Below are 24,764 nucleotides of genomic sequence, written 5' to 3'. Positions count from 1 at the left end.
ATGAACAAGGTTTAGTTTGACCCTCAAACACTGTTGCTGAGACTGAAGAGTTTGTTTGGTGTTGTTGACATGTCGAGAAGATTTTCTGTGCTACAAAAGCAAATCCACTTTGCATGCACTTACCAAAGGATGAGGACTCTCGATCAGATTGATACTGTAAAACTGATGTCATTGTTACTGTTCGTATCACTGTGTATCAAGTGCTTAGGAAGCCTCCGGAGCTGAAATTCAGATATGATGATAGGCGTTTTATGTTTAATAATCTGTTATGTTGGAAGTTTGAAAGGGTTTTTGTTATGGCTGAGTTTTGGGGGGTTACCATTGTAGGGAAGAGTAGAGCCTGTGATCAGGTTCAGGATTGGCCTAAACAACCTTGTGCTAAGACTACATATAGCCTTATTTATTATTACTGTGTACACTTTTTTTATTAATTGACTTTTATTATTACTAATTAAGTTAGTTTAAAAATCTGTGGTTTTAATGATTTTATGTATTTCAATTAAAATTCAGCTACACAAAATATTTTAAGTGGATTTATTGCTTAACTTAATATTGAGAAATGTTCTCTTTATGTTGACACAAATGGAATAATGGGTCAAGTGGACCGTGTGGGAAAACTCACAGTGCTCCAGTTCAGCCCTGCATATTGGCCTAAATGATGCTGATATATGAGAGATGTTGATTGCATTATGAACAGAGAAAAGATAAGTTAAGTCTCTACAGACTCTTTGTCGTCATTACTTACATTTAAGTTATAATATTACAGAATTGATTATTTGAGTCAATATAGAATAAAAACCTTAATGTCAATACCTAAATAGCGATTATGTTGTTTTTTGTTGTTGTTGATTTCAATGTATGCTTGTTTAAATATTCTATCATGAAGTACAGAAAGCTACATTTTAATGTTGTTGGTTTACATAAAAATGAAGTTATGAGTTATGCGCTATGAGAGGGTTGGCTACTATATCTATAAAAAAGGCTTTACATGACATGAAATTGCAGTCAAATGTCATAAATGGGAAAAGTCATTCACGTCCTTCACTTATATTGTCTTTTCAGTCTGTTCGCTTCCAAACTGAGAGAAATGTGGCTGTGCAAGGGATCCATTATATTTACATGTTAAATGTGTGGGACAAAATTGACGTATTTAGAGGTTTATTTTTCATTATTAAACTAATACTGAATATAATGTATATTAGTCATCAAGATGCCTAATTTCACCATAACATTTTATTTACTGGAAATGCACTTTTATAATATTTCGAGTGAATGCAATCAGGGAAAATACTATTATATATTGTAAAAAAATAAATAATAATAATACAAAAACAGTATTACAACAATAAACAACATGATATAATTTAAAATGTTTATTACATTAACGTTTTGTAATACATTCAAATAATATAAGAATTACCGGTTTGCAATATCAGCATAATGAGCTGTTTTTGTACAGCTAAACATAACTTGAAGTGGGTGACACCAGAAGTATTGAAGTTACAAATGGCCGCATCTGCTTTTACGTTTAAAATATGAGTCACTGATTACACACACTGATTACTGATTCAGTGACAGTGTGCAAGCTGTTGTGTCTAACACAATTCTGGATGTTCAGCAAAGCAGAATTATGAGTATATCTATGCTGGTGTAACTATTGCCTTGAGCATGGGGGACCAGGGTCACAATTTCAGTAATTATAAGTAAACATATATATTTAGGTAATTGTCTTACGGTCACTAACACTAATTTCATAAGTACATGTTTATTATATTCAATAATTCATTTTTTTACATAAAATAAGTGAGTTGTATGACTCATATTGTTATACAATACTGTCATGATTGAAAACAACATACATGTCTTCACAGTCAGGTTTAAAAAAAAAGCCAAAATAATTGGTCTTACATTCAACCACTTACTGCACATTCATCAGAGAGGAGTCTTTATTAAACACTTTATATGAGAAAATAAATTTTAAACTTTTCTGAAACCAGGGATAGAATAAGGCATAAATGATGGGATTAATGGTGGAGTTCAGTAAGAAAAATATTACAGTAACATCTCTGACAAAAAACACATCAGCATTACTATAAGAAACCACTAATGAACAAATAAAATATGGCAGTAAACACAGGAGAAACACAAAGACCAGAATCCCCAGCAGTTTCGCAGCTTTTCGCTCTGATTTGTCACTGACTCTGTTTTTAGAGGATTCTTTGCTGTTGTGAACCTGAAGGGCTCTTATAGCGGTCACATGTTTCCTAACAATGACAAAAACATGAGTGTATAATATTATGATGAGTGTACATGGCATAAGAAACACAACCAGAAGATCAATGATGGATGAAACCCCAACTACAACAGAAACACATACTCCTGGACACGTGACAGTGAAGTTTCCATTAATGAAGAGAAGAGTGAAGTTATAAAGGAGTGAAAACAGCCAGTTAAATAAAGTTGCTATGCAGATCACAGTGGGAGAGATTTTCTCTGAGTAAAAAAACGGAGAATGTAAAGCCAAAAACCGATCAACTGCTATTAGAGCCACAGTGTGAACAGACACGCTTGTTGCTTGAAAATTCACTAATTTAAAGACAGAGCACATCACTGGTCCAGAAATCCAACATGACTCAATGAGCCAAGACAAATATAGCGGCATCACAAAAACTCCAGCCAGCAGATCAGACGCAGCTAAAGAGAGGATGAGGATGTTAGCAGGAGTGTGGAGCTGCTTGAAGTGACTAACAGAGATGATGACCAGCAGGTTTCCACACACGGTCAGAAGAGCCACAGCTGCTGCGGCCACATACAGAATCACATAGACAGAGAAAGAAACAGATCTCTCTGGACAGGAATATTCCTGACAGTCATCAGTTTGGTTCACTGCTGTAAGATTCATTCTAGAAGAAACATCCAACTTCCTTCATATTCCTTCATTGACTTCCTTCACATAAAAAATGAGTAACCACAGATAAAGATCTCTGAAGATGCTATTTGTCTTTCCAACAGCTCTGAACTGCTCCTCACCGAAACTCAAGTCACTCCTGGTGGCTCCATAATACCAGATAAATACGGGCTAAAACCCACGCAGCCTTTTATACACTTGTTGACTCTTTCCGAGACTGGCAGCATCAAGGGAGAAGAACATACAGCTGGGAGATCAACTGATTCTGTTCATCCAGAAGAAAAGAGCTAAAGAGTGTCACATAGAACTAAACGTGGTTATGAAGCATATTAAGTGTTCTGCTATTCCAACAAATCTCTGTCTGAACACACAGCTAGTTTTCAATGGCCTTCAGTAGAGGAAGATGATCTTTGACCCCAGAATGCTGTAATTACAGCATCTACCAGCAGGGGCTGACCGAGCCACACTAAACAACCAAACCTTCACCTTGAGCTAAACTGGAGGTGGACAAAATAAAAACACAGGACAGCATCTACAGAGTGGTACAAGTATGATGTAAATTTGTTTACCAAAACACGGAAAAGAGTTAGCATTTTAGCACTTCCGGTTTCATCGTCCCGATGTCAAAGGTTTGTTTGAATGGGGTTCAGTGGAATTGGTTAAATGGCTGTAATAAGGTCTGTGGTGAACACAAGCTCAAGACACTTTCACATATTATTCTACGACACTCGTGATTTTTGTTAAAGCTGTTAAGTGTCTTGAAAAATTCATAAAATTGTGTTCATCTGTGAAAATTATCTTGATGGACAAAACATGCATCATAAACTTTTGTTTTGTTGTTGTTTTGATCAGAGAGCTTGTTTTATGCGATAATCCAAAAGCCTGTGGAAAAAATCCGATAGGGTTTTTGTCAAAGGGAAACAGTGTGATGCCAGATAAGTCTCTAAGATGTCTGCTAAAAAGCGCTAAATCTGGAAAACATTTAAACATCTGATAAACATCTTAAGCAGTTTTAAATACATTCTAAATCATAAACATCTTAAAAAGACATTTGCTAAATGTCTATTTAACATCTGACAGGAAAAGACTTAGAGACATATTGCAGATGAGCAAACACTCTAAAAAACACATCTTGCAGATGTTAATAAGACATCAGCGTCTCCATGATGTACGTGTGCTATGGGATTCCGGTTGGCCAACAAAGTAACGTCATACCTGCACATCTCTATAGGCCGTCTCTGTGTCTCTGTCTTTAATTTGCATTTGAACATATTCCCCCGGTTTCATAGACAAGGCTTAAACTCGTTTTAGACTAAAATGCATGTTTGATCTGTTTTAACTGAAAGCAACTGCCACTGATATACCTTAAAATATGTCAGTGCCATTGTTTTGTCTTAAGTTGCACACCAGTAATGTTTTGTCCTAAGGCAAATTTATAAAAGCAACTTAAATGCCCTGATTGAACTAAGGCCTAATCCTAGCTTAATCTAGTCCAGTCTGAGAAACCCGGCCATTACGTTTTAAGATGTCATTTATTTTCAATATTATTTTATTTAAACTGTACTATACAGCCTACATATTGAAAATGTTTATTCTTATAATGTATATAGCCTAAACTAAACAAGAAAGAATCTGGACTTTAAACAGAAAAGATTCTAAACTTTTATATATACAATAGCTCTTACAGTATTCATTATTTCCTTGTAAACATTTAAAAATAACACGATATAAAATGCAGTCTGTATTGGCACATGCACAGCCAGCAACTGTGGTTTCAAATGCGATCACATGTATGGGTCCATATTAGAGCCTGTTGCCAAAAAAGATCAATGTGTGATACTGATAACTGAACTGTATTTCGGCAATATTTGAGGAAATGATCAATAGCTGTTTTGTAGTCAAGACTCATGTTTAATATAACAAAATATTGTACATTAACCTAGACAAAGTATATATATATGAAAAATAAACAACAGGAAAAAACAGGGGAAACATTTTGTCTTTCATTCAGTGACTTACTGCACATTCATCAGAGAGGAGTCTTCATTAAACACTTTAAATGTGAAAATTAATTTTAAGCTTTTCTGAAACCAAGGGTAAAATAAGACGTAAATGATGGGATTAATGGTGGAGTTCAGATAGAAAAATATTGCAACAACATCTCTGACATAAAAGAAGTCAGCAATGTCATATGGAATCACTAAAGAAGTAATATAATATGGCAGTAAACACAGGAGAAACACAAAGACCAGAATCCCCAGCAGTATCGCAGCTTTTCGCTCTGATTTTTCACTGACTCTGTTTTTAGAGGATTCTTTGCTGTTGTGAACCTGAAGGGCTCTTATAGCAGTCACATGTTTCCTAACAATGACAAAAACACGAGTGTATAATATTATGATGAGTGTACATGGCATAAGAAACACAACCAGGAGATCAATGAGGGATGAAACCCCGTCTATAGTATAAACACATTCTCCTGGACACATGACAGTAAAGTTTCCATTAATGAAGAGCAGAGTGAAGTTATAAAGGAGTGAAAACAGCCAGTTAAATAAAGTTGCTATGCAGATCACAGTGGGAGAGATTTTCTCTGAGTAAAAAAAAGGAGAGTGTAAAGCCAAAAACCGATCAACTGCTATTAGAGCCACAGTGTGAACAGACACGCTTGTTGCTTGAAAAGTCACGAAATTGAAAACTGAGCACATCTCTGGTCCAGAAATCCAACATGACTCAATCAGCAAAATCAAATGAAATGGAATCACAAAAAGTCCTGTAAGGAGATCAGACGCAGCTAAAGAGAGGATGAGGATGTTAGCAGGAGTGTGGAGCTGCTTGAAGTGACTAACAGAGATGATGACCAGCAGGTTTCCACACACGGTCAGAAGAGCCACAGCTGCTGCGGCCACATACAGAATCACATAGACAGAGAAAGAAACAGATCTCTCTGGACAGGAATATTCCTGACAGTCATCAGTTTGGTTCACTGCTGTAAGATTCATTCTAAAGTACTTGGAAGAATCATCTAAACGTCATTTAACCCCCTCTGACTTCCTTCATATAACCAAATGCGTAACCACAGATAAAGATATCTGAAGATGCTATTTGTCTCTCCAGCAGCTCTGAACTGCTCCTCACCGAAACACCGTCAGTCCTGGAGGCTCCACAACAAAGACATTCTACAATCTATGTTGTCTTTTATACACTTGACATGTTGACTCTTTCCAAGATCAGCACCATCAAGGGAAAAGAACATACAGCTGGGAGATTAACTGATTTAGAAAAGTGTGATACAAAAACATAGATGGGCTTATACAGGCTAAAAATGTATAAGATCAAATACTTCTAATCTTTGAATCCTGATGTATGTAATCATCGCTGTATTCAAATATGCCTATACTTTCCTTTGAAATACTATGTGAAAAGTTCCTCACACTTTATTATCACATGAGGCCACAAGAGAAGATTGGTAAATGGGAGAGAAGCAGCATGCGTATAGAGTAAGACACAACATTCATCTGACACCGCCCTGTCGGATCACATAGGATACCACAGACATGTTGTCCGAGCGGACTAGCACATGGTGATCCTGTATGAATGGGAGGAAGCGCTTGAGCGCGTTCTCGACCGCTATCATCTCCAAACAGTTTATGTGGAGGCATTTCTCCTGGTCTGACCACAGGCCAAAGACCGGTTTGCCCTCGAAAGAGCGCCCCAACCTGAGGTGGAAGCGTCCGTCGAGATAACTTTGCGGTGTGAGATGGCTCCCATTGTCACTCCCCGCTGGTACCAGTCGGCCGCTAACCAGGGCTTCAGTGCTGAAAACGCAGCTCTGAGTCACTCTGATTCGAATGCCGCCGGAAGCCCAGGCTCTATGAGGCACTCGGGCATTCAGCCAGCGTTGTAGCGGGCGCATACGTAACAGACCCAGCTGAAGCACTGCTGCAGCTGAAGCCATACAACCCAGCATCCTCTGAAATGTCTTGAGAGGTGCGGTGCTGCCCGGCTGGAAGGACGCGGCCAGGTGTCGAATGCAGCGCGCGCGCTGTGTCGACAGGCGGGCCGTCATTGCCACAGTGTCCAGATCCAAACCCAGAAAAGAGGTTGATTGACTGGGCACTAATGAGCTCTTGGTCCAGTTGACCGTGAGCCCCAGGCTGTCCAGGTGGCTTAGAAGCACTGTTCTGTGGGCGATGAGTTCGGCCTCTGACTGTGCTAGAATTAGCCAATCGTCCAAGTAGTTCAGAATTCGCATTCCCCGACCCCTCAGGGGAGCGAGAGCCGTGTCCATGCACTTCGTAAATGTACGGGGTGCCAACGACAGGCCGAAAGGCAGGACGGTGAACTGATATACCTGACCGTCGAAGGCGAATCTCAAGAATGGCCAGTGACGGGGTATTATCTGGATCTGAAAGTACACGTCTTTTAGATCGAGAGATATAAACCAGTCCCTCGGGCAAATTTGCGTGAGAATTTGCCCGGTTGTGAGCATTTTGAACGGTCTTCTCATAAGAGCCTTGTTCAAACATCTTAGATCCAAAATTGGTCTGAGAGCTCCGTCCTTCTTGGGAACGAGGAAATAACGGCTGTAAAAGCCCGACTCGCTCATAGAAGGGGAAACCGGTTCTATAGCCCCTTTGCACAGAAGTGTAGCTATTTCTGCTCGAAGTAGATGTACTACTTCTCCATTCACTCTCGTCTCGGTACGCGCCTGAAAGCGCAGGGGGCGGCGAGCGAACTGCAGAGTATAGCCCTTTTTTACTGTGCTTAGCACCCATTCTGATGCGCCTGGAATAGCTTCCCACGCTTTGAGTGTGAAGCCAGGGGCAGAATGGCCTCCGGGCTCTGATTGCCGCGCGTCGCGGGCTCGAGAGCTCGAAACGGAGGGGTGGGCGCAGTGCGCGCGCTCTTGGTGCTTAGATACGGCGGATCGCACGCAGCGATAGCTGGCCGTTTTACACACGGTGTCCCGGTGGCTTGGACGGGGAACATATAGTGTGAGGCGCGACGCGCGAGGGCGGCGTCGGGGCGAAATGTTCGTTAGTATGTGTGAGTGCTCGAAGGCGGGCACAGGACTTTCATTTAAAACATGACCGGTCGTGAGAGGCCGTGTGACAGAGCGGGCAGTGAGTAGGTGTGGGCACAGTGAGGTGGACACGTGACCTACTTTTAACACTCGAGCGGCTTCTGCCTGCTTTGTGAGAGTGGGCTCTGTGAGAAACACGGGATTTATAGTGCTTGTGTGCAGGGGTGAACACGGAAACGTGGGCACATTCACTGCATTTGAAACACATACGGCGTGAGCCGTGCAACCAGACATTATGCTAATTTGAGATTTCTCTGGGTCGCCGTGAGAACGGTGGTTGAACTTGGGTGAACAGCTCTAGTTCTCCAGCTCCGGGAGAGCCATGGTGGAGATGACTTGATGGAGGATGACCGACGAAGATGCAGCCACCAAAGATGGAAACACTGGCGGAGCCAATGAGCTGGGCTGGGTGCAGCTGGTAAACTGAAGACGCTGGACAGATCCTTACAGCGTGTTGGAGATGAAGAGGGGATGAAGGACACCAGCAGTGAAGCAGTGATTTGAAATCACTGAGGTGTTCACATAACATGCAGTTAGATTACAACCTTTAAACAATATAACATCACATATAAACTTTTTCGTAGTTAAGACTTTGAAGACTTTGGGCCCTATCTTACACCCGGCACAATGCAGCGCCAAGCATAAGTTTCAGCAAGTTTCAGCCTGACGCAGTTATCATTTTCACGTCCTGGGAGGTTACTGAGCATGACAAGCCGGTCCCCAGTCTCTCTGAGGGGGAGCGCGACTCTCCATACTCTGCTTCTTAACCTCCCTAGATCTTGAGGGACCGGGGAGAGGTTGGGTGGCCGATGGCCCCTGCCCTTGAGTGCGGCGAGGAAGAAACTGGACAAATGCTTCCTCGTGTTTCTTAACTTCTCTAAATCTGGTGACTACAGAGTTAACTGCATCACCAAATAAACCAGAGGGGGAGATCGGGGCATCAAGTCAAAAGACTCTCTCTTTGTCTTTAATGCCAGACAGATTGAGCCACAGATGCCTCTCCGTGCTCACCAAAGCAGACATCGAATGGCTGATGGCGCGGGCCGTTTGCTTGGTGGCACGAAGAGACAGGTCTGTGGCTCTGCGAAGCTCAGTGAAAGCTTCCTCATCAATAGTCCCCCCCGCACTCAAATCCTTCAAGAGGTCAGCCTGGTATGCCTGTAACACCACCATGGTGTGCAGCGCAGCACCAGCCTGACCTGCAGCTTGGTAAGCTTTACCCACGAGAGCCGACGTTGTTCTACACGGCTTCGAGGGGAGGGTAGGTTTCTTCAGCGAAGATGCAGACCCAGGCTAGAGATAGCTCGAGAACGTCTCAACCTGGGGCATCTCCGCATACCCACGTGACTTCGCACCCACGATAGTCGAAAAAGGTGACGTCGAAGGCACGAGGATACGCGAGGTATATGGTTTACTCCATGATTTAGATAGTTAATCATGGAGGTCCTCGAAAAAGGGGAGAGACTGATGTCGTGGTCCCTCCCCCTTGCCACCGGACAGAAACCTATCCTCTTGCTTACTGTGTTTGGGGGTCTCTTGTTTGCGAGGTCAAGCTGTAACCTGGCCACCGCGCGAGTAACCACCTCGAGTAATTCCTTGACGGATTTATCATCGTGCAAGGAACGCTCAGAGAATGGCTGCTCGAAGTCCGCAGACCCAGGAGATTCATCATCGTCCCTCGCGTGAGCCGAAGAAGCACCGGAGCGCACTTCGGGATCACGAAAGGAAACGTGGATCTGGTGAACGAGCAAGCGAAAGGGACGGACCCGTCTCTTGCTAGTTAGCCAAATTCATTTGGGAGCACCACGATGGTAATGCGGGTGCGGACTGAAAGTAGCCAAGACGAGCACAGAGCATTTTGACAGTGAATAATTCGCAATGCTCGCACTCGCTTTACTACATTGCAGCGACCGCATGCTCCTCCCCAAAACACACAATGCAGTAAGCGTGTGTATTAGACCCCGAAGCCGCCGCCAGGCGCCGCCATTTGCGCCATTTAGAATTTCAGCCGCCGCCAGCCAATAATTTCGTAAGCCAAATTGAGCCGCCATCTGATAAAGTTTGGCTGAGCTGGCTAGAATTATTTGCATCAAATAATAATTCTATCACATAGAGACATACACACATGAAATATATAAACAATACACGAGATCTATTTTCCCACTGGATTCATAACAGCACAGTCTTGTGCTCGTTGCTACGATACACAGACTCACAGTGAATTGACGACCAATTAAAATTGCTCGTTTTCCATACAGAAGAAGCGATGCATTTATTTCTCGCACTGAGGTGAAATGGCGGAAAGAAGCAAGCAAGGTAATTTTGATCTCACTTCTCACATACTTTCCTAATTCCTACTTACTTTTTTTTTTTTAACTTAGGCCTACCCAGACTTTTGTTAAATCTTCAGGGCACGGTTGCACAAACACCTGAATCAAAGATTGATGTTATGAACCAAATATTCTGGAACGGAGAGATTTATAGCACTGAACGTGATATTACTGCAGTAACAAACCACTGTTTCTAATTCACGATGCATGCTTCAGTGTACATTGAAGTGAAATGTGCAAAACTTTGTCTAAAATAATACTGATAACAGTGTGTGTTTATATTAAGGCGAGACACGGCAGGCAAAAACATCGTTTTTTTTTTTACTGGTCAATTTTGAGATTTTTGGATATTTGTCTTCAATAACATGTCTTCTTTCAGACTTGAAAAAAAAGACTTTCAGAGTGAAAAAAAGTCCGAAATACACATTTAGGTCTTTATTTTACTACACTTCGTCTGTTTGCGTCTGTAGATTTCTCATAAATTCAACAAAAGTTTGCGTTCTTAATCAACATACTTCTCCGCGATCTCTGCCGTCACCCTCTCATCACATGCACCGTTAGGAAGCTCTCTCTCTCTTCTGTAGAATCCTGTTGGATCCAAATATGGTCATTTCCTTTTTATCAGCAACCAATCGTGAAAGTAAAAATCATCTGTAGACATGAAGTGGCAGCTTCAGCCATTTGCAGCTATGAAAAGTTTGGCGGCTGCAGCAGCCATTTAGGTTTTGGCTGAGCCGGCTAGCCAGCCAATAACTTCATCAGCCAGCCATTATTCTCAAAACAAATGGCTTCGGGCTCTAGTGTGTATCCAGTTCTGACATAGGACGAGAACATGGAGGGACACAGTGCTTATTCTGCTGTTGACTCATTTTTAACCGGATTATTTATTTTAACTTGTTGAGATGAGAAAGAGAGGAATCTGCACACCACCAGTTATGAACTCCTAACAAAGATCTGAAGTGAGTTTTGTAGAGAGATAGACGCACTGACGCGCTTTTGAAAGGGAACAGCCAGTTAAATAAAGTTGGATAAAGCCACAGCTGCTGCGGCCACATACAGAATCACATAGACAGAGAAAGAAACAGATCTCTCTGGACAGGAATATTCCTGACAGTCATCAGTTTGGTTCACTGCTGTAAGATTCATTCTGAAGTGCATGGAAGAATCATCTAAACATAGTGTTGTTCCCCTCTGACTTCCTTCATATAGCCACATACGTAACCACAGCTCTGAACTGCTCCTCACCGAAGCACCGTCAGTCCCGGAGGCTCCACAATAAAGACATTCTACAATCTATGCTTCCTTTTATACACTTGACATGTTGACTCTTTCCAAGATCAGCACCATCAAGGGAGAAGAACATACAGCTGGGAGATGAACTGATTTAGAAAAGGGCTTATACAGGCTTTCAATGTATAAAATTAAAAACTTCTAATCTTTAAATCCTGATGTATCGCCGTGTTCAAATATGCCTTATTTCCTTTTATATAGTATCCGAAAAGTATCTTAACTACGCTTTGCTATTACATGAGGCCACAAGAGAAGATTCATAAATGGCAGAGAAGCAGCATGAGTATAGAGTAACACACGACATTCATGGCAGATGTAATCTAAGGCCATTACGTTTTAAGACGTCATTTATTTTTAATATTATTTTATTTAAACTGTACTATATAGCCTACACATTGAAAATGTTTATTCTTATAATGTATATAGCCTAAACTAAACAAGAAAGAATCTGGACTTTAAACAGAAAAGATTCTAAACTTTTATATATACAAGAGCTCTTACAGTATTCATTATTTCTTTGTGAACATTTAAAAATAACACAATATAAAATGCAGTCTGTATTGGCACATGCACAGCCGGCAACTGAGGTTTCAAATGCGATCACGTGTACTCTGGGTCCATATTAGAGCCTGTTGCCAAAAAAGATCAATGTGTGATACTGATAACTGAACTGTATTTCGGCAATATTTGAGGAAATGATCAATAGCTGTTTTGTAGTCAAGACTCATGTTTAATATAACAAAATATTGTACATTAACCTAGACAAAGTATATATATGTAAAAAAACAAACTTTTTTTTTTCATTTTGTCTTACATTCAATGACTTACTGCACATTCATCAGAGAGGAGTATTCATTAAACACTTTAAATGTGAGAATTAATTTTAAGCTTTTCTGAAACCAAGGGTAAAATAAAGCGTACATTATGGGATTAATGGTGGAGTTCAGATAGAAAAACATTGAAGCAACATCTCTGACATAAATTAAGTCAGCATTACTGTACGGAACCACTAATGAACAAATATAATATGGCAGTAAACACAGAAGAAACACAAAGACCAGAATCCCCAGCAGTATCGCAGCTTTTAGCTCTGATTTGTCACTGACTCTGTTTTTAGAGGATTCTTTGCTGTTGTGAACCTGAAGGGCTCTTATAGCAGTCACGTGTTTCCTAACAATGACAAAAATATAAGTGTATAATATTATGATGAGTGTACATGGCATAACAAACACAAGCAGGAGATCAATGAGGGATGAACCCCCATCTAAAGTATAAACACATTCTCCTGGACACATGACAGTAAAGTTTCCATTAATGAAGAGAAGAATGAAGTTATAAAGGAGTGAAAACAGCCAGTTAAATAAAGTTGCTATGTAGATCACAGTGGGATAGATTTTCTCTGAGTAAAAAAAAGGAGAATGTAAAGCCAGAAACCGATCAACTGCAATTATAGCCACAGTGTGAACAGACACGGTAGTTGCTTGAAAAGCCACAAAATTGAAAAACGAGCACATCACTGGTCCAGAAATCCAACATGACTCAATCAGCAAAATCAAATGAAACGGCATCACAAAAACTCCGACCAGCAGATCAGACGCAGCTAAAGAGAGGATGAGGATGTTAGCAGGAGTGTGGAGCTGCTTGAAGTGACTAACAGAGATGACGACCAGCAGGTTTCCACACACGGTCAGAAGAGCCACAGCTGCTGCGGCCACATACAGAATCACATAGACAGAGAAAGAAACAGATCTCTCTGGACAGGAATATTCCTGACAGTCATCAGTTTGGTTCACTGCTGTAAGATTCATTCTGAAGTGCATGGAAGAATCATCTAAACATAGTGTTGTTCCCCTCTGACTTCCTTCATATAGCCACATGCGTAACCACAGCTCTGAACTGCTCCTCACCGAAGAACCGTCAGTCCCGGAGGCTCCACAATAAAGACATTCTACAATCTATGCTTCCTTTTATACACTTGACATGTTGACTCTTTCCAAGATCAGCACCATCAAGGGAGAAGAACATACAGCTGGGAGATGAACTGATTTAGAAAAGTTTGATACAAAAACATAGACGGGCTTATACAGGCTTTCAATGTATAAAATTAAAAACTTCTAATCTTTAAATCCTGATGTATCGCCGTGTTCAAATATGCCTTATTTCCTTTTATATAGTATCCAAAAAGTATCTTAACTACGCTTTGCTATTACATGAGGCCACAAGAGAAGATTCATAAATGGCAGAGAAGCAGCATGAGTATAGAGTAAGACACGACATTCATGGCAGATGTAATATGTCTGGATTGTGTTCACATCAGTTCAGTTCAGTTTATTTCAGTTTATTTGTCATTGTTACAGGATAACAACGAAATGTTGTTAGAGCAAAAACAGACAGGCATATAGTTTTAAGTTGTTCACCCATTTGCCTTATCAATATATGTCCCCATAAATTAAATTACCCATGACTTTGTACCTAATTTAACTCCCCATAAATACCCCTAGAAAACCCCATAAAGTGCTATGTCCAAGTGCATGGTGCAATTAATAAATCTAATAGAGGTAAGGTTGATGGAGTGTTTTTGCAGCAATGCAAAGTCCAGGTCACAGGTATTGAGGGTGTATGGACAGAGACATTATGTCACAGAGGGATGTTTGATGGGGAATGGGGGTGTAGACTGCCCATTAAGCAGCCTGACTGCATGGGGGTAAAGACTGTTGGCCAGCCTGCTGGTTTTGGCCCTGATAGATCTATATCTTCTCCCCGAAGGCAGTAGTTGGAAGAGGTGATATGCTGGATGTAAACGGTCCTGGAGGATGTTCTTCACTCGGTTCATGCAGCGGGAGGTGTACACAGTTGGAATGTCTGGGAGGATGACCCCAATGATCTTTCCTGTGGCTCTCACCACTCTGTGTAGGGCCTCCTTCTCTGCGCTGGTGCAGGCAGCAAACCACACCAGTAACCCATAGGTCAACACACTCTCCACTGCACAGTGGTAAAAGTTGACCATGAGTCTCTGGGGCAGTTTTGTCCACCTCAGCTTCCTGAGGAAGAAGAGGCGCTGTTGGGCCTTCGCTGTGGCAGAGGCAATGGTTTTCCCCCTTGACAGATCCTCCGTCACAGTCACACCTAAAAACTTAAAACTAGAGACCCTCTCCACCACCTCATTCCCAATGAGGAGTGGAGAGTGGTTTAACTGTCCAGTCTTGCGGAAATCTACGATTTCTTTGGTTTTCTTTGTGTTGAGGGTCAGGTTGTTGCTGCTGCACCATGCCGCCAGCAGTAGGACCTCTCGCCTGTATGCAGTCTCGTTATTCCCGGTGATGAGGCCGAGCACTGTTGTGTCGTCGGCAAATTTTATTACGTAGTTGGATGGGGAGGAAGAACTGCAGTCGTGTGTAAAAAGTATGTAGAGAAGTGGGCTGAGCACACAACCCTGGGGGGCCCCGGTGTTAATGATCAGGGTGGAGGACGTGTGCTTGCCTACTCTGACATATTGTGTGCGGTTTGTTAGAAAGTCCAGTATCCAATTGCATAATGTGGTGCCTAGTCCAAGTCCATGTAGTTTGTTACGTAGTTTGTTTGGCAAGATTGTGTTAAATGCTGAGCTGAAATCGACAAAGAGAACCCTCGCATATGTGTTCCTGTGCTCTAGATGTTCTAGCAAAGTGTGTAACACAATAGCTATGGCATCCTCTGTTGACCTGTTCTTCCTGTATGCAAACTGGTATTGATCTAGTGAGGGCAGTATGGCAGTTTTTATATGTGTGATGACCAGTCTCTCAAAACATTTTGCAATGATGGGGGTGAGTGCCACTGGCCTGTAGTCGTTCAGGCTTCACATAAACACAGCTACTTTATTAAACATCTTTTATGGTCACAAAATAAGTGCTTCATAGCCTACCGGCCCTGATAGTAACATGATTATTTTTGGAGAAGTAATTCATTAAGCCTATTGTTGAAAATATCTAGGTGTAATGATTATAGAACTCAAACAGCTAAGTGATTTTGCAAAAGTATTCATTATTTCTGAGTAACAATAAAAAATAAAATAAAGAACTGACATGACAAAAATACAGCCTGTATGGCCGTATATACATCTAGTGATATATAAAAAATGTTTTATTATATTTTTAAGGGGTTGTAAGAACGACGAAGAGTTGTACTCGAAGAACTTGCTGAAAAAGAAAAGAAGACCTTTTCTCAGACGACGTTGCACGTGCGGAAGAGCAAAGTGCGAGTGAGCAGTAGACGTGAGATTGTATGGACGGCCCTTCTATGAACATGGTTTGAATGTATTTTATTAAAGTCTTCTGGTCAGCGCCCTTCTTAATTAACATTAACTAAGATATTAGATCAAATTCATGTGCCTACTCACCAATCAGGCTAAAGCCTTGCGCTTTTCTCTGTTCACATAAATACGCAAATCGTACAAAGTTATGAGTGAATGCTGCCATTTGATGCGCAAACATAGACTAATGGGTGCTTCTCAAATGGAAGGCTGTGGCTGCTTCAAAAAGCTTACAAATGCTGCCTTCGGAGGACGCATTCCAAGGTAGGAAGGCATCAGGGCACATCCGAATCCAAAGTTAGATTCACTTTCTGTCTCCTGAGATACATTCATCTGATCGATTTTTGAAGACAGCATAGATGTATTCCTCGTTACCTCTGATATCCCACAATCCTGTGCTTTCCATTCTGTGACAGTTAATATGAAAAATAAAGATGGCGTCTGACATTTGCGGTTGGTTGTCAGTTTGTGTGTAAATGTACATTTTTAAACCAATGCTTTCCACTTTTGATGTCATTTCTGTCGAGAAATTACTTTTGTCATAATTAAATATTTGATTAGATTCTATTTGCTTGCTCACACCACAATGACAGCAGAGCACATGGCGAACTGTCAAACAAAGCCATGTGACAACGAACATAATGACAAGAAAACAGGTGAATCAGACCGGAGACATGACAGCACCCCCCCTTAGGGACGCCACCTGGCAACCCTGGGAGGGGCTCACCTCGTCGCCGACTGAAGTCCTCGATCAGCGCCTGATCCAAGATGTCCAGAGATGGAACTCAGCTACTTTCCTCTGGGCCGTATCCCTCCCAGTCCACGAGATACTGGAAACCCCTGCCCTGACGTCTGGCATCTAGTAACTTCCTGACAGTGTACACAGGAAAGCCATCCACTAGACGAGGGGGAGTTGGGGGCAGGAGTAGAGACAACAGGGTTTAGGGAAGAGCAAAACACATGTTTGACCCTGTTAACATGAAAAACAGGTTGAACCCGACCAAGAGTAAGAGGAAGCTTGAGACGAACCGCCACTGGACTCGGGACCTTAGTGATGCAGTATGGACCAATGAACATGGGGGCAAACTTTCGGGAGGCCACCCTGAGAGGCAGGTCCTTGGTGGATAAACATGCCTTCTGACCACACACATAACGAGGGGAAGGAGTCTGAAGGCGATCGGCTGCTGCTTTGGTTTGTCTAGAGGTCTGGGCCAGGACCAGGACCTTCTCTGCCTTCCTCCAGGTGCAACAACAGCGCTGGATGAAGGCTAAGGCAAACCAGCAGCATTGGATTCCTGTGAAGGAAACAGAGGAGTTTGGTAACCAACAGAACACTGAAATGGTGACAAACCCGTAGATGCTACCAGCCGGGAATTTTGGGCATTTTACACCCACGTCAACTGTTGACACCAACAACTAAGATTCTGGGAGGCCAAGCAGTGGAGGGCTCTTTTGAGATTCTGGTTGGTTTACTCACTGTAACGAGGTTCAACAGTTATGGGAAGAAGGAGGCGGGAACCGGCGAACATTCAATATATTTTAATGACAAAAATAAACCAAATACAAAATGAAAGTAAAAGCCAGCAGCCCCTCACAGACGACTGCTGGCCACACAAAACAGAAACAAAACACAACATAAAATCAGGCCTGTCCTCTCTCGCTCTTCACTGTCGTCGCTCCTCCTTTATGCTTCCGCTCCTCCGTGAGAGATTCGAGACCGGTGCGTCTCGCAGGTGTCGCTCATCAGAGTAATCACGCCACCGGCCTCATGCCGCTCTCTCACGGCCCTCGGCCTCGTCCTGCTCGCCACATACCCCCATCGCCCCTCGCAGGCCGGGGGGTACCCACGAGACTGCGCTCTACTCCCCCCCCTCCCCCTCCTCCGGGGAGACCGAACACGGCGGCTGCGGTACCTGGGGGTATGGACAGACGAGGCGAGAGAAAAGGAGACGGAAGCATGAGGAGCGACAGAGACGAGAGAGGGGAGAGAGGAAAAAAATAAATAAAAAATTATTAGTCCGGTTCCCACAACGCGCTGCCATCTGGCCCTGCACCAGCTGGGCGATCTTCTCCGCGGTGCCTGGCGGTGGCGCTGGATAGCCCTCGGTGGACGGCACGAGACTCCTCCGCCGCCTGTTGGACGGCGACGGCTCCTTCGGATACGGGTAGACGGCAGGAATCCCCCGTTCCCTGCTCCTCCCCATCATGGCGGACGACAGCAGGCTCCGGCCCACGGCGAACGGCGGCGACTCCTCCTCTCCCTCACGGACGGCAGCCGTCCCTCCAGCACCCAGGCGGCCAGCAGCGAGCTCGACCGTCCCCCCGGCAACTCACTCCAGCGCACCGCCTCGAGCGTCCATGGCGACGGACTCTGCTCACCATGCTCGATGGCACCGCGGATTCCCCACAGCGGCGAGGGCTCTTTGACAGCGCGTTCCTCCTTCTTCCCGGGTTTCGGCACCAATGTAACGAGGTTCAACAGTTATGGGAAGAAGGAGGCGGGAACCGGCGAACATTCATATATTTTAATGACAAAAATAAACCAAATACAAAATGAAAGTAAAAGCCAGCAGCCCCTCACGGACGACTGCTGGCCACACAAAACAGAAACAAAACACAACATAAGATCAGGCCTGTCCTCTCTCGCTCTTCACTGTCGTCGCTCCTCCTTTATGCTTCCGCTCCTCCATGAGAGATTCGAGACCGGTGCGTCTCGCAGGTGTCGCTCATCAGAGTAATCACGCCACCGGCCTCATGCCGCTCTCTCACGGCCCTCGGCCTCGTCCTGCTCGCCACACTCACACTGCCTGTTGGTCTGGGGATGGAACCCTGAGGACAGACTCGTAGAGGCCCGAATCTGTCGGCAGAACACCTTCCAAAACCGTGAAACAAACTGGGGTCCCCTGTCGGAGGCCACATCAACCGGTTGGCCATGAATCCGGAAAACATGGACGACCACCACCTGAGCTGTTTCCTTGGCTGAGGGAAGCTTGGGCAAAGGAATGAAATGGGCTGCCTTAGAGAAGCGGTCCACCACCGTCAAGATCACAGTGTTACCACTTGAGGGTGGAAGGCCAGTGACAAAATCAAGGCCCAAATGTGACCAAGGATGAGAGGGAATGGGTAAGGGCTGGAGCAGACCAACGGGTGGATAGTTCAAAGTCTTGTTCTGGGCACAAGTATAGCAAGCCAACACAAACTGCCTGACGTCCGGGCCCATGGAGGGTCACCAAAACCGCTGGCGGATGGCAGCAAATGATCTCCAAATTCCTGGGTGACAGGTCTGCTTGGATTTGTGTCCCCACTGTAGGACTTCAAGGCGCAGTACTGCTGGCACAAAGAGTCGACAGGCAGGTAACTCCCTTGGCACCCTCTGCTGATGACGGGCCTTCTCCACTCGATGCCCCAGGGATCCCACCAACACTCCTCTAAGGAAGATAGTCTCGGTCAGTGTTTCACCCTCGGGGGCCCCGAACAGCCGAGAGAGGGTTTCGGGTTTGACATTCTTAGATCCTGGTCGGTACAAAAGTGTGAAGCTAAACCAGCCAAAAAAGAGTTCCTAGTGGGCCTGATGAGAAATTAACCTCTTGGCTGAGCAAATATATTCAAGGTTTTTATGGTCAGTCCAAACTAAAAAGGGTTGTGCCGACCCCTCCAACCAGTGGTGCCACTCCTTCAAAGCCAAACTGACTGCCAACAGCTCCCTGCTACCAATGTCGTAGTTATGGTCTGCTGGGCTCAGTCGATGGGAGAAGTAGGCACAGGGATAAACCCTCCCATCCTTAGGGGACCGCTGAGACAGGACCGCGTCTTGATAAAGAAGAACCCCGCACCAGTAGGCGATGAAGAGGGACGGATGAGACCGGCATTGAGGGAATCGTGAAAATACTTGTCCATAGCCTCTCTTTCTGGACCAGACAGGGAATAAAGACGACCCTTGGGCGGAGAAGTGCCTGGAAGGAGGTCAATGGCGCAGTCATACGGCCGGTGAGGAGGTAGAGACGTGGGCTGGGACTTGCTAAACACCTGGAGAAGATTTTAGTACTTCGCCGGGACCCCGGTCAGATTCGGGAATTAGAAGAGCCCTCAAATGGATTGTGACCGGCAACAGGTTGCGAGACAAAGGGTAAGACAAAGCGCCCACCAGGATCCCCATCTACTGATTGGCCTTGGCTTTTAAAGGACACTTAATGGCTTGGCGACGAGGCTGGAGAGCAAACACCAAGGAGCATTGAGAAATGCCCGACAGGAATTAGGATCACCGTCGTATGGTGGGGGGTTGTTGGCATGGGGCTCTGGTTTGTGGTGAGGAGGGGGGGTTCAGCAGAAAATGTATCTGATCTGACTGATGCAGCGTGTGAACCAAGGGCGTAGGTTTGATTTTGGTGGGGACGGGGACATCCCCTGAAGCTGAGCTGCATCTGTCATTAAAGGGACAGTTCACCCAAAAATTAACATTCTGTCATCATTTACTCTCCCTCAAGTTGTTTTAAACCTGTATGAATTTCTTTCTTCTTCTGAACACTAAAGAAGATATTTTGAAGAATGTCGGTAACCAGACAGTTGATGGACCCCATTGACTTCCATAGTAGAAAAAAAAACCTCAATACTGGTTACCGACATTCTTCAAAATATCTTCTTTTGTGTTCAGCAGAAGAAAGAAATGCATACAGTTTTGAAACAACTTGAGGGAGAGTAAATGATGACATAATTTTCATTTAAAAGTGAACGTACAGAAATTAACTGTTGGCATATTTGTTTCACATCAATAATGTCCAGTTTGTCCTGTTGGACATGACACACAGCAATACTGTTAAGTGTCACTTGTGCCATTGTTCTGAGCCGTGTTTTCAGTGTCCTAAGAGCACTGACACTTCTTTCAGCCTCAGCTGATGAGACTGGGATGACAAGGGTTTCAACTTCATCAAACATTCCTCTCATTTCAACAAGACCAAGCAATGTTGTGTTTTTATGTTTTATGGGGACTTTTTACAGACATAATGATTTTATACTGTACAAAGGTATATTATATCCCCCTACATTAACCCTGCCTATCACAGAAAACTTTCTGCATTTTTACATTTTCAGCTGTTTTCCAAAAATAAATAAATAAATAAATAAATCCCCACAAGGACAAACATTTCGGATATTGTCATCTTTGTGGTGACATTTTGTCCCTATAATGTAGTGTTACACAGACACACTTAAGCATACACAATCTCTCTCTCTCTCTCTCTCTAACGATTGTTCGCCACTTATCCCGCGATTGTAATACAGTAGTAAAAACTGAATTGTCCCGCATTTTTGTGCACAGAACTGTTGATTTCTCCCTAGCTTACCCGCATCTAGGTTTCCTTCGAGCATTACCGCTTCACACCAGAGCCTCTCACAATTTAGATAGAAAAAACAAAGCCAATCAGTTTAGCGATGTGTGTTAAGCAGGCGGGACTCAGATATATATTAACCATTTGTGTACCATGAATTGCGCATTTTTCTCAGAACGCTCTTGAGATTTTAATCTAAATGAGATGTTTCCTGATTAAATAAAATAAGCCTAATACATAAAAACCACAAGACACAACCAGACAACAGTGGTTATATATTTATATTTTAAGTTCTGATCGAAATTTTTGCTAGGGACATATCTGATGAGAGGCAAGAGACTGAAGCGGAAAGACGGGACCAGTGAGCTGAAACCCAGCCGGCAGCAGAGAGAAGGCCTGGAGAGATCGACAGAGGAAGATGCACAAAAGAAAACAAACGGCACTGGAGCCTCAAAACAGGACTGAACAAGACACCACTGGAGTTAAATATTAACAGGCTGGTCGAAGCGTAGCGGGAAGCAAACACAACGATCTGACACAAGACAGAAGACATGAGGAGAATAAATAGGGTAATTAACAAGAAAGGTAATCATTAACAGGTGCAGGGACGGAGCAGTGATGATGAATGAGAGGGTGGGGAAACAAACCACATCACAATGACAGCAAAGCACGTGGCGAACTGTCAAAACAAAGCCATGTGCTCCGAGACAACAAACCACACAGACAATGAACATAAGGACAAGAAAACAGGCGAATCAGACTGGAGACATGACACCTAAAGCTGCCTATCTCAGCTGCCATGTCATCAAGCGCCTTCGAAGGCCGCCTCAATTTTAAGGATCCTTATGTAACGGGACTGTAAGTCTCGCCTCGTAGGGGAAAATTAAAACACTACCTTGGAAGACTTAAAAGCGAAAGGATCTTAGTCCCCGCTCCAGTGCTTTGAGCCTCAATATGCAATATGTTATGTATATGTTTTCTCTTACACTATTTTATACTACAGGAATAGGTAGCGTAGGCTTCAGGTGAGTATGTCGACACGGTGGATTCCTGAAGTGTATGTGGTGAAAAATAAATTGAAATTCACATCCCCACCCACCTAATCCTAATAGTGCAAGTGAGACGCCCCTACCCCAAGGTAAGTTAAAAAAATAACTGTCAAATGTCTTAATTTGATCAACTGGTAATTTATTTTCCTTCTCTTTGTAAATTATATTTCTGTTGGAAGGATCTGTTTCAATAGCATAAAATACCAAAAAGTAACAAAAAAAATAAAATAAAAAAAACACAGTTTTGAGATTGTTTTGTTTTCTTGAAAGATCTTCAAATAGTTAACACTTTCAAAACAAGCCTCTTTTAACACCTCAAAAGTGTTTCCCAAAATTAATATCAGTATAGGGCACAAACTTATTTACAGACAACACTGGATGTAGATGACTCTTATAGTTCAATCCAAATGATTCACTTCATAAACTCACTCCACTTAAATGACTCACTTCTAACAACTCATTTCGAATGTAGGTAACCTTGAAATCACTTAAACGATTCCCATGAATCAATTTTATGATTCAGTTTCCAAACAACTCAGTTATCACAAACACAGTTCAAATTGACAGTTGAAACCCTCAGTTTGTTCAAACACTCAATTCAGTTCACACTATATCAGTGAAATGTTCATGTGTGTGTGTGTGTATGTATCGAACTGTAGTACCAGTCTGTGGCAACGACAACTTTGATGTGATGACTTGCGATGACTTGCAATGACTTGCGATGACTTGCGATGACTTGAACAACAGCTGTAACGATTTAATGAACAGCTGAGACAGGACAGTGAGATGTCGTAAGAATGGCAGGGCAAATAAAAAAAAAATAAAAAAAATAAAAAAAACACAAGAAAGTTTCAGCGCGGCCCAGGAAAAAAACTCAGGAACTTTCTGGAACAAAATGGCGCAGCTCAGCCAGCTCGCACGCGACACGCATAGATCGAATGATCTGAATCACACACAAAAATGTCTCTCAAAAACAAATCTTCACCATTGACGATCGTCAGTTTCCCAAAAACGAATCACTCCTTCAAGTTCGATCGATCAGCTCACTTAAGCATTCTCGCGCACTGAAAAGTGCACTCAAATGATTCTCAAAAAAAATAAATGTCTCTCGTTCCAACACGGTCTGTAGATCAACAGCAGGACGCTCAAAAATTCTTAGTCAGACTAACGGAAAAACAAGTGTTCTGAATGAAACTCACGGCTCTAACGTTAGCAACTCTCTCTCGTGCTCTCAGCCAGTCTCCAACACCGTTCTCCGTCCGATGACGCAATCAACCAAACCTCTGTTTCAACTGCGTCTACAGTTTCACATGACAATGTTGATGTACACTAAACTCACGAAACTTAATCCGAACGTGCACCACTATTTTACATTAACAGCTTCAACGGAAAAATATCGACTTCTTGTACAGCAATCATGGCGTGTCGTGTCTCTCTCGTAAAACTATTGCGCTCTCTTCTTCTTCCCAGACGTCTTTGCATCTCCCGCGAACACGCCAGAGAAAGAAAAAAACGTCAAAATAAAAGTCCCCATAGAGAAAAATACCTCTGTTACATTCCCCCCTGCTAAACCCTGCCATACCATCGACATCTCCAGACAGCCTGCCCCTGGAACATAAACAGAACACAATTTAAAAGTGCAACATTGTACAAAATACATTCTTTTCAATCTCAAACAAGTTCATACATATTTCTCATCACAACCTCAGTTAATTTTTTCTTCTTTCTACCTTATTTCATAAGATAATCAGCTCTATACCTCACAGGTAATTTGCCACGATTTTGTCTTTGAGAGCGTCTGAGCTCTGGAACATTTTCACATTCAACATCTGAAATGTCAGCATCATCAGAAACTTCTTGTACTCCCCACTCTACTTCAGAGACCACATCTTCCACTACATTCTCCTGTTCTTGTGTTACACTCCCTCTTTGTTCTACATCATTGGTTTCCATCTGTACCACCCCTTTATCTTTACTCTGTCTATGTGCAGTGGCTGGAAAACAAACAAGATCTGGGAATTCGGTTTCGGAGTCTGACTGGTTTACGGGTCTACATGTGGTTGTACGTGGCGTACTAGGTGACAAAGGAAAGGTGCAGTGACGGAGCTGATCTCTGTGTACTACTCTGGACGGACCCCCCTTTTCAGGTTTGATAGTAAATACAGGTATGACTGAATGATTCTGCTTTACTACAATGTACGGTGCATGTTCCCACTTGTCTTGAATCTTATTTCTGCCCCTATGTTTGTGATTACGTAGCAACACACGGTCACCAGGCCTTACAAGCGCTCCAGAAGATTTGCGGTCATACACTCTTATCCGTCTCTTGGAAGCTTCCTGTGCGACCATATTTGCAACTTCTACGGCAGTCTTTAGTCGACCATGATGACTCTTCACCCATTCGTCCAAGTCTTCTGCATCACTTTCCTCAACATCCTTTCCACCTAACACATCTAATGGAAGGCGCGCATCCCTCCCAAACATCAAGTAAA

At 43.2% G+C, this 24,764-nt stretch overlaps 3 protein-coding genes across 3 annotated transcripts; all 3 read right to left on the bottom strand.

Annotated features, from left to right (window-relative positions):
- Window positions 1–1,918: 1,918 nt before the first annotated feature.
- LOC311068699 (trace amine-associated receptor 13c-like) lies at window positions 1,919–2,902 on the bottom strand (the record flags this gene model as incomplete). Its single annotated transcript, XM_084091306.1, has 1 exon — window positions 1,919–2,902. One exon carries the CDS (start codon window positions 2,900–2,902, stop codon window positions 1,919–1,921), a length of 984 nt encoding a protein of 327 aa, XP_083947432.1.
- Window positions 2,903–4,923: 2,021 nt separating this feature from the next.
- On the bottom strand, window positions 4,924–5,907 carry LOC311068701 (trace amine-associated receptor 13c-like; the record flags this gene model as incomplete). Its single annotated transcript, XM_084091308.1, has 1 exon — window positions 4,924–5,907. The coding sequence occupies one exon, from the start codon at window positions 5,905–5,907 to the stop codon at window positions 4,924–4,926; it is 984 nt and encodes a 327-aa protein (XP_083947434.1).
- Window positions 5,908–12,435: 6,528 nt separating this feature from the next.
- On the bottom strand, window positions 12,436–13,419 carry LOC311069071 (trace amine-associated receptor 13c-like; the record flags this gene model as incomplete). Its single annotated transcript, XM_084091997.1, has 1 exon — window positions 12,436–13,419. The coding sequence occupies one exon, from the start codon at window positions 13,417–13,419 to the stop codon at window positions 12,436–12,438; it is 984 nt and encodes a 327-aa protein (XP_083948123.1).
- Between the last annotated feature and the right edge of the window lie 11,345 nt (window positions 13,420–24,764).

This window comes from Abramis brama (genome assembly GCF_963993115.1).
Source record: "Abramis brama genome assembly, chromosome: 18".
Classification (NCBI taxonomy): domain Eukaryota; kingdom Metazoa; phylum Chordata; class Actinopteri; order Cypriniformes; family Leuciscidae; genus Abramis; species Abramis brama.
This window is presented reverse-complemented; position numbering and strand designations above follow the sequence as displayed.